At 43.2% G+C, this 9,556-nt stretch overlaps 1 protein-coding gene across 1 annotated transcript; it reads left to right on the top strand.

The window, feature by feature from the left end:
• Positions 1 to 1,809: 1,809 nt before the first annotated feature.
• Positions 1,810 to 9,476, top strand: LOC115635736 (5-hydroxytryptamine receptor 3A-like). The gene is made up of 9 exons (XM_030534882.1): positions 1,810 to 1,858; positions 2,147 to 2,304; positions 3,311 to 3,355; positions 3,446 to 3,555; positions 4,508 to 4,677; positions 6,199 to 6,335; positions 8,047 to 8,257; positions 8,559 to 8,726; positions 9,205 to 9,476. Exons 1-9 carry the CDS (start codon positions 1,810 to 1,812, stop codon positions 9,474 to 9,476), a joined length of 1,320 nt encoding a protein of 439 aa, XP_030390742.1.
• Positions 9,477 to 9,556: the final 80 nt, after the last annotated feature.

The raw sequence follows: 9,556 nt of genomic DNA, 5'->3' as shown, positions 1-9,556 counted from the left end.
GCCCATGATGTTCTGGTTTATGGTGCTCCTGGGACTCACCCGCCTTTCCAGCAACACTCAGTTTAACCACAGCCATGCATGGGCTGTTTGGCTAGTTTCATCTTTCCAAGGCACCCAGGCCATGGGGGAGAGCAGAAAAGGCTGGTCCCAACTCCCCCTGCTTTAGATCAGCCTCTACAGGGGAAGACACCCCTGGCTGGACACCAAGACTCATCCCAACACCGGCCCATGAAGGGCTGGCCAGACTGCGCAGAGAGGGGCTGAGCTGGGGAGGGGAACCCCTCTCCCCAGGTGACCTGTACCCCCCCTCTGCTGCAGCTGGGTTCAGTGAGATCATTCAGCCTCCATGATCTAGCTGGGACAGAGAGCTGGACATTCTGGGGATGGAGTCTCCACCCTTGGGGAGCTTTGCCAGGCTCTAACAAGAGCAGGATTTGGCTCCATGGGTTATAAATCAGAGGACTGGGGGAAAGCGGGAATGATAGAGAGGGTGCCCTAGAGCCTGACTCCACTGTGGCACTTACACCCCACACACTGTATATTTACATATATACACACACAGCCAGTTGAATCTCAGACATACAGGCATATGAGCCAGCTTTGTTTGCTAGACAAGAAACTAGTGAAGGAGCAGCCGTGCTCAGCATGGAAGGATCCTCCACATCAAACAACAAACCAGAGAATGCAGAGACAGTCAGGGGGACCATGGCAGGCAAGGGAGAGCTTTGCAAAGTCTCGCTAACTACCAGTCTAGCCTCTCTCTCTCCACACTACCTAAGAGCTCCTCTTTCCACATCTTTTTAGTTTTCAACAGGGTGTGTGTTATAAGAGGGATCTGGAGTCATGAGCCTCTGGGGTTCCTAAGCTTCATATAGCCTGCAAAGCACAGAAGTTGGAGGTGCAGAGAATCTGAAGTCAGAAAGATTGAGCTTTAGAGCTGCACCGTGTAAAGCAGGGCTGGGCAGTTGTGAAGGCACCAATCGTATGGGACCTAAACAGTGCAGAGAGCGGTGAAGAATGGACGTCAGGACACAGCCAGCACTTTAAGCAGAGGGAACTAAGGTGGAGAAACTGCTGCCAGCACTGAGAGACCATGTAACTTTCTTACCAGGAAGGTAGTTTGTTAACTTCATACGACTTTCGGGCTAGGTGACGCTTTTACAGCAAATGATTGACTATTCGGCTGGCTGGCAGTGTTGAAAAGATAAAATGGGCGGGTTTCAAAACAATCTGAAAGTCATGAAAAATTTCAGTGAATCAAAAAAGTTGATTTCAGATCAAACAAAACATGTTTAACCCAGCAAATTTTGTTCCCAAGCATTTTCAAATGACTCCATTCACAAGACAGCCATCCTTAGTTCTTAGGGAGCTTACGTGAGATATGGAAGCCCAGGGGTCACTTCCCCTCTGCCAGAGTGCAGCGGCAAGGCTGTCCAATAAGCAGCAAGGCCCACTTTGGACAAACTTAAAGACAAAAGAGCCCTGATTTCTTTTGTGTAAATAAATCCCAACAACAAGCAATACCTTTCAGCAGGGGACTATGGGGTTAAAGCAAATTATTTCTACCACAGTATTGGTCCCATAACATCAGATCCATTAACGGTAAATTCACGAGCTAATCCCAAGAGCCAGCTGAGTGCATTGCACCATTATCACTGAATTCTTCATTAAAAAAAAAAAAAGGCTTCAATTATATAAGCTTCCTCCCTACACTGATTAATATCAAAGTACCAGCTACACCTCATCTGATAGCCACTGGCAACCAGCTGTAGCACCAGCTGTATCATTTGTTTTATTAGGAAAACGGGAATGACGTGGGAAGCATTCTTAGCCATTCTCACTTTGTCTATGGTAACAGGTAAGTTAAATTGTAGTAGGATCAGGGAAAAACCAACTGGATTTCCCATGAGGAATTTATATTCTCATACATGGATGAGGAAGATTAAGACAGGCACTCTACTCCCGCCAGTGTGAAAGGGGTCAAAGATCTGACAGTGATTTCCTAGAAGATGCAGCCCAATGCCTTTTATCCTCTGATGTATTCATATTCCATAGGCTGGCTGTGTGATGTATGCTGAGATCCTGCCTGGTATTGTTCTGATAAAATGAATTTGGATGTAGCCAGACTTTCATTTTATTTCCACAGGTGCTGCCCCAGAACAGCGCTGTATGTACGATGACGTTATTCAGTATCTGAACATCTCCTCTGAAAAGCCACCCCCACTACGTACAATACCCAAGAAAAATTGGAAAGACCCATTGAAAGTGGAGATACAATTTATACTGATGTCCATCCTCTCAGTGGTAAGGAAACAAACCTCTATTATTTTTAATAGTAGGAAATATTGTGGAGATTGAAAAGTTGAGGCAGCTGATGATTCTAAAGTGAGTGAGTGACTCTTCTCTCACTCAGACCAGCGCAAATCAGGAGTAACTCCACAATTACTGCCACTGATGTGAAAGGGTAGAACCTGCACGTTAGGTCTTCTCCAGACTTTATGGCTCTGGTTTGAAAGCAGAATCCAGAGCAATGTATGGTTGGAGGCGCCAGATGTAAAATAGTTTGTTACATCTGCACAAATGAGAAGATGTTTAAAATTGCTTTTGTGCTCATCACATGTTGAACAGGTGTCACATTGAAATGAGCTCTAAAAGATCAAAGTCCAGGGCAAGATTCATATCTCTACCAGCCTCCTATCCACTTTTTAATTGGCCTGTTAAGCTGCATTGTGTTGCCAAAGCACTGAAAAGTTGTCCAAGAATACTCAGGAATTTGGCCCTTGATTTGCATTTCATCTGAACTTCTTTCTTTTTTTGTTTCCTCCAAAAAAAACACCTCTTCAAAGGGAAATACCTCTGCTTAGCCTGTGTAAAGGGAATCCATGTTATTAGCCAGTGTTACAGCAAAGTGAGGTAAGGGTGGGGGGGCAGGGAAGAGTGAGGAGAGACTTTGGTAATTCTTGTTCGGTTTTGCCTTCCTTATATATCAGGGATCAGATTCTGTAGACTCAATTTCCCTGAGCCGTGTTGCAATATTTCTCCTTCTCTGGATTCTGTCCCAGTACAGATTTACATAGCCAGGTGTATTCAATCAGTCAACTATTTTTTCCAAACATTGAACTTTACCCTTCCAACCTACACCTCAGTTTGTAAGACCAAGAAAAGTACGTTATTGGTCTGCCATGATTTTCTCATGTCTTCGACACCCATCACACCATCATTGTAAGAAGAATGCTGAACAGTGTCTAAGTTCTGTACCTATCTTAGTAAATGAAATCATGATAATCACTTTCCAATTTTGTTTCTCTAGACTGAAAAGCTTCAAACTGTCACTGTCTATTTCTTAGTGACCATGGTAAGCGCTATTTTCTGTAAAATCAAAGTTATTTTCTGTGTGCTGTGAGTCCAGAAATTGTTTCCATTCTGTGATTTTTCTTGCCTCTAGAAGTGGGAAAATGTCTTTGCAACTTGGAATCCTCAGGATTTCTGTAACGTTTCCGAACTCGTTCTGCCAGTGGATACCTTTTGGTCCCCATATCTCATAATTCTTGAACAGTAAGACTCTCCTTGGCTGACTTCAACTTGCTTCCGTAAGAGGAATAATTACAAGGGACATGATTGATGCCACTGAAATCAATGGGACTAACTCATCTGAGTGAGGATTACTCACATAAGCAAAGGTTTTGTGGGACTAATTGGGGGGGAGGCTCCGGAATAACTATGAACCAATTAACTGATCTCATGACAATTAGAAAACATTCATTAAATAAAATGGGGTTTTTTTAGTTCCTGAGTGAGGGGCACTAGTAGAGCATGTGCAGGCTATGCGAAATCTGACAGACAGGGAAGCCAATCAAAAAGAGACAGACTCCAACAGCATATCTTAGTGGGTCCTGTCACTGTTGATTCTGGAGGTGCAGAAGATGCCCGCTGTACTATGATATTTGGTATTGTCTCTAAACAATTAAATATTATTTATTAAGAAGCAGTGATGTGCTCAGCACTGCACAAGACACAAATAAAGATATAGGGCCTGATTCTGCTCTTATTTACACGGTGGAAATCAGGAGTAATTCAGCAGAAGTCAATAGTTAGAAGGTAGAAGCAGTGTGAGATCAGAATTAGGCCAACAGTCCCTGGTCCAATGGGGCAAGTGGGTCATACGTCCTTGTATGTCTTTCCTATCTCATCTAGCATGCTAATGGGGTGCACTACAAGTCTTGGTGTAGATGGGGATTATCAGCCCTTCTCTGCACCCCAGACCTTCTCTGCTTGCGGTCCCTCTTCACATCTCTCCTATCTCCTCCCACAGCTTTTGTCCTTCCCTGTTTGTTTTAAATCTCTCATCCCTGGTTAGTCGCTGTCACTCACCCTCTCTCTTCTGTTTCCCGTTCTATTAAGTAGGGTTCACTGACCATTCAAAGTCAGACTAACAAAAAAGTTTGCAAAAAAAATATTATCTTCGATCTGCAACAAGTATTCTGTCATTTTACTTGTTGTTGTTCAGAGTGCATGAAGAGAAATCGCTCAGCAGGCCCTTTCTGTCCATCACTCACAATGGCATTGTTAGCACAACCCAACAGCACCATGTCACCATAGCATGCAACTTGGAGATGCACAAGTTTCCATTTGACACCCAGACGTGCAGCATAACCCTCTTCTCAATTAATCATCGAGGTATGTCCATTCTTATTCACTTTTACTACAACTAGACTGGATTTGCTGGTGCTGGCCACTGTCCGCAACAAGACAATGAACAAGTTGGATCACAGGTTTGATCTGCCATTGAATTTTTATGTTCATTACTCAGTGTCCATTGTGTTAAAAAAAATTATAACGCAAGAGGGAAACTGGGCTATGGCATCATCTCCCCCTAAGGAGTCTCCTATATGAATATCCCTGAAAAAATCCAGGATCTGCCTCTGCAAAGTCTTTACTCCCAGGAGTGGTAGCATAGTCAAATGACTAGTCCCACTGACTGCAATAGGGATTACTTGTATAAGAGTTTGCAAGGTCTAAAGTCCTTAAAATGTGCATGAGGGTCTAGATTCAAAATAGAACTCCAAGGGCTGAAGTTGAGAGGATTACTCACATGACTGAGAAAGTGCTGCAGGATGGGACCCAGACTTAGAGATTTGAGTTCCAGGCTAGAGAGCTAGGGTCTGGACTGCTGCATGCTCTCTTATTTTATCCCCATGGTAGGCGCAGAAATGGAGAGACAAGACTTATTTTCAAGCATTATCTTTTATTGTTTGCATAGAACGGATGTCCATTTAGCTTCAACTATTCTAATAATTTAGTTTCCCTTGAAAAGTAATTGGCTTCGTTAAACTGAAGGTAGCAAATGTTTCATGACATTCCTAGAGTTTAAAGGCAGAAGGGACCATTAGATCATCTAGTCTGACCTTCTGTGTCTCACAGGCCATTCAATGTCACCCAGTTAATTGAGACCAATTATTTGTGTTTGGCTAAAGCGGCACTTCCAGAAAGTCAGCCAGTCTCGAATTGAAGAGGAAACTCTTTGCTAGGAATGCCAGTATTAAACAGGCCCAGTTCACATCTCAGAGTGAAACATTTTAGGGAAGGGGGCTAGCCATCTCGGTATCGAGACCTAGATATTTTTCTCAAGAAAATGCTCCATTTGCACAATTGCCACCATAGTGAGTCTGTGATGAAGAGGCCCAGATAATAGCTACTTCCAAGTATTTATGGAAGCACAGAAAAGAGACATTCACTGCCAACTGCTCCTCTAAGTGCATGATCTAAAGCTCACTGGAGTCAGTGGAAAGACTGCCACTGACTTCAACAGGATTTGGATCAAGGCCGTAAGATGAGAGACAGAATTCAATCAAGTATCCAAGACTGCTAGAGTTCTGAAACTCCTACTGTCAGCAGACATCTGTTCCCATTTAAGCAGTGACCTTTGGGGTGGATTCTGATCTCATACTTGTATAACTCCTTTGATTTCAATGACGTTATTCTCACTTTACCCTGGAGTAAGAATCAAGCTCCAAGTACACAACTAGTTCTGTTCTGGGCAAGAGATGTAATTTTCCCACCGTGGGTGGGTGGGTGGGGGATCTTAACCTTCTCTTCCCTCCTTCTGAATACACACCTGGACTGTGGTACAAGATTTGAACTCCCTGCACTTAGAAAGGAAACACCTTTAAACCACTGCATCTTTCTTTCCTCAAACAGACATTATACTCTGGTCCAATCAGACAACAGATGAGGTGACTAAAACAAGCCAGCTTATTCACCTGACCAGTGGAGAATGGAAGTTCACAAACATAAACATTACTAAACATGAAGAGTTTCTTGCGATCACGTATGAGGTATTGCATCAGTGTATTTCACACACTATATATTGTATTCATTGATTTATTATAAACACGTCCTTCAGAACATCAGGGCTCAGCTACAAACTAAAAACACAACCCAAGCAAAATCTAGTCATCTTTAAAGGACTAACTCCCACAATTACAAATACACATTCCCCACCAGACAAAGCGCTTTATAAAATCAGATATTTTGACAAAAGATCCAGGGAGATATATATTATTCACTTATGGAAGTGGTTCTCAAACTTTTTTAATGGTGACCCCTTTCACATACGTGCCTCTGACTGTGACCCTCCTTATAAATATAGAAAAAACTGTTTTTAATTTAACTCCATTATAAATGCTGGAGGCAAAGCGGGGGTCGGGGTGGAAGTTGACAGCTCACAACCCCCCATGTAATAGCCTCATGATCCACTGAGGGGTCCTGACCCCCAGTTTGAGAACCCCTGACTTATGCCCAAGAGTTAATGTTCTTACCTCAGCAAGTTTGTGGGAGTCTAAAAATCTCAAAACAGAATGATCTGATAAAAATCAAAATGATAAACCTGTAAACAGAGCTCTCAGAATGTGGCACCTCTGCACCCTCCGCCTGACCCCTACAATGTAGATCTGTAGAGCTAAATCAAGAAAGGGCACAATCTGCTGCTCATGCCAAGTGCTCTGTTCTGCAAGGAAATTCATGGGGGAAACAGGCAACTCCCATGTCTAAATGGGAGAACTACAGCAGTCTCACAAATCCCAACAGCACATGTGTCCAAGACAACTCATGGTACCATTTCCACTGCCACATTCCTAGCATCTCTCACCTAACAATGCAGGAGACAAGGCCAAATACAGGGTAGAACTAAAGCAGTCTACTGTGCAAGCCAGATCACGCTTCAGCAAAATGAGTTTTGACAGTACAGCTCTCATAGGAGCATAGGGGGTCAGACACTAATGCTGGCAAGTCACTGGATTCCTTCATAGCTGGTAACAAAATACATTCTTCATGATATAGCACTACACAGTTATGGGTCCATATCCTCGGTAGGTACAAATTGCTATAGCTCCATTGACATCACTGGAGCTGCACTGCTTTATTCCAGCAGAGGATGTGGCCTAAGGCGGTTATATCTTCCTTTGAGACACCTGGTATAGGCCACTCTGAGACTGCTTACTGCACTAGATGGACCTTTTTGTCCACTCCAGTTTAAATGTGTGTGTTTAGGGGAGTAGAAGAAAAAAAAAATCAGACAGGTGGAGGCATCTGTATTCTACGAGCAAGTGTGCATGAATATTCATAGAGAATACCAGTAGGAAAATAGCAAGAGTGCACAGAAGAACATAGTGCTCGACTCAAAATGAGGGCAAAGGGGGTTAGGTAAAGTGGCGGGAAGTAGGTGGTAGAAAGAGATGGGCAGGTAAGGAAGAGTTAGCAAGACAGGTGGAAAAAGGGTCAGACTATGAGAGGAGGGGAAGTTGGGGTTAGAAGGTAGGAAGAAAGTAAAAAATGAAGGTAAGGAAGCAAGGAAAGTAAGCTGGGGACAGGATATGGGTGAGTTTTTACGGCTGCACTACAGTGTAGGAAGCCACTGGGCCCTGTTCCCTCCTTTGAGTTTATCGTTTGGACACCAACCAGAGCTGGAGGAAGAGTCTGTCTTGTCCCATTGGGACCAGCACTAACCCAGGCCATTCTGTTATTTCATGTTTGCCTTGTTCCTTCCAGATCTCCATGAAGAGACGACCCATTTTATACATTTTGAACCTTATCTTCCCATCATGTGCTCTCTACTTATTGGATATGACGATTTTGTTCAGCAGCAGCTCTTATGAGGACAAGATCAGCTTCCAGCTGTCACTCATCATTGGAGAGTCTGTGTTAGCTCTGATTCTTAATGACATTATTCCTACTTCTTCCGATGACCCACCCATAATAGGTACTTGTCTTTATTGAGTAAAAGTCACTGTATATTAGACATGCACTGGATGTAAGGAAGAGAGCAGAGTACAAACGTGTCGCCTATTAAAGATAGTAAGAAGAGGAACACTAGTCACTGCAGTAGAGCTATAATGCTAGAAGTCCCTATTCTGAGCAGTTTCTGGACTTGGGGCACTATATTCTTCTATATATATATATCTCTCTTCTATTAAGCAGAAGCCCACACTAGATAGAATTATGGATCTAGAGGAAGTAAGGCAGAGAGTTTATCAATCACATGCTCTTTGTCTTCTTTGCAGTGATGTTTTTCATAGGTATCTTTGTCCTAATGACTATGGGTATATTGGAGACCTGCCTATTAATGCAGCTGAAGAAGAAACCCCTACACCCTATACTCAAGGCTATCAAACTGCTGAGATGCCGCAAGCAAGCTAGAACAACATCTGGAAACCTCCTAAGCGGACAGGGTTGGTGTTTGGTTACCTACATTTGAATACTTTGTAACCAGTAGCAGGGTTCTGTGAGTAGGGAGCCCCTTATCTCTGGAAATCAATCATGCTAGCAGGCTTAGAACCCATGTCCATTGTGTTTGAGGCCACATTTGATCATAAAATTATACACAAGTTAAGACATCTACCTCTCAACGTCATCATGGTGCACATATTATAAGAATCAAATATATACAGGCAACATATGTATACAAAAGAGCTGCACCTTTGTTATTTATGTAGGCTCAGCTGAAAACCCAGCCCCATGCAGAGACCACCAACTGTGGCCAGCCCCACCAGTCCCTTGAGCCAGCAAAGTGCCTGAGATTTTCTGATGTATGAAGTTCTAATAAAATCAAGCAAATAAAGTCAAGTTTAGAATCATGCAGGCCTCTGTTCTTGTGCACAATTTCCCCTAGTGTATATTTACATTTGGCTGCTGTTCTGCCCATTGTAGGAGATTCTCTGACTGAGATGGCCAGGAGACAAGAGGAGAGCAGGGATTCAAGCCCACTTGGAAAGGGAAATACAGAACTTCCCATGCTTACAGAAAGAATCAATGCAGAAAAGCAGCAAATTGGGACCCAGGCAGAGCTACAGGAGTGCGAGTCAGCTCTGCTTATTCTGGATAAGGTGCTTTACTGCAGTCATTTTCTTTTATCACTACTGTTTAGCATCATTGTTATTGTACAATGGAGCAGTGTAATGCGGACCAAGTGCCGTTTCTAATACTTGCTTGCCTCAACCTCCTCCCTAACAAGGTTTTCCTGCTTCTTATGCTTGAATTAAGCTGTGTACTGCATGTCTGA

This window comes from Gopherus evgoodei, chromosome 15 (genome assembly GCF_007399415.2).
Source record: "Gopherus evgoodei ecotype Sinaloan lineage chromosome 15, rGopEvg1_v1.p, whole genome shotgun sequence".
Classification (NCBI taxonomy): Eukaryota; Metazoa; Chordata; order Testudines; family Testudinidae; genus Gopherus; species Gopherus evgoodei.
This window is presented reverse-complemented; position numbering and strand designations above follow the sequence as displayed.

What these genes read in the sequence shown, in the direction of transcription:
- LOC115635736 (XM_030534882.1), top strand. Translation starts at nt 1,810, where the DNA reads ATGACGTGGGAAGCATTCTTAGCCATTCTCACTTTGTCTATGGTAACA. An exon ending in TGATGTCCATCCTCTCAGTG is followed by an intron (nt 2,305 to 3,310) that starts GTAAGGAAACAA and finishes TTGTTTCTCTAG; the next exon opens with ACTGAAAAGCTTCAAACTGT. An exon ending in CTTCTCAATTAATCATCGAG is followed by an intron (nt 4,678 to 6,198) that starts GTATGTCCATTC and finishes TTCCTCAAACAG; the next exon opens with ACATTATACTCTGGTCCAAT.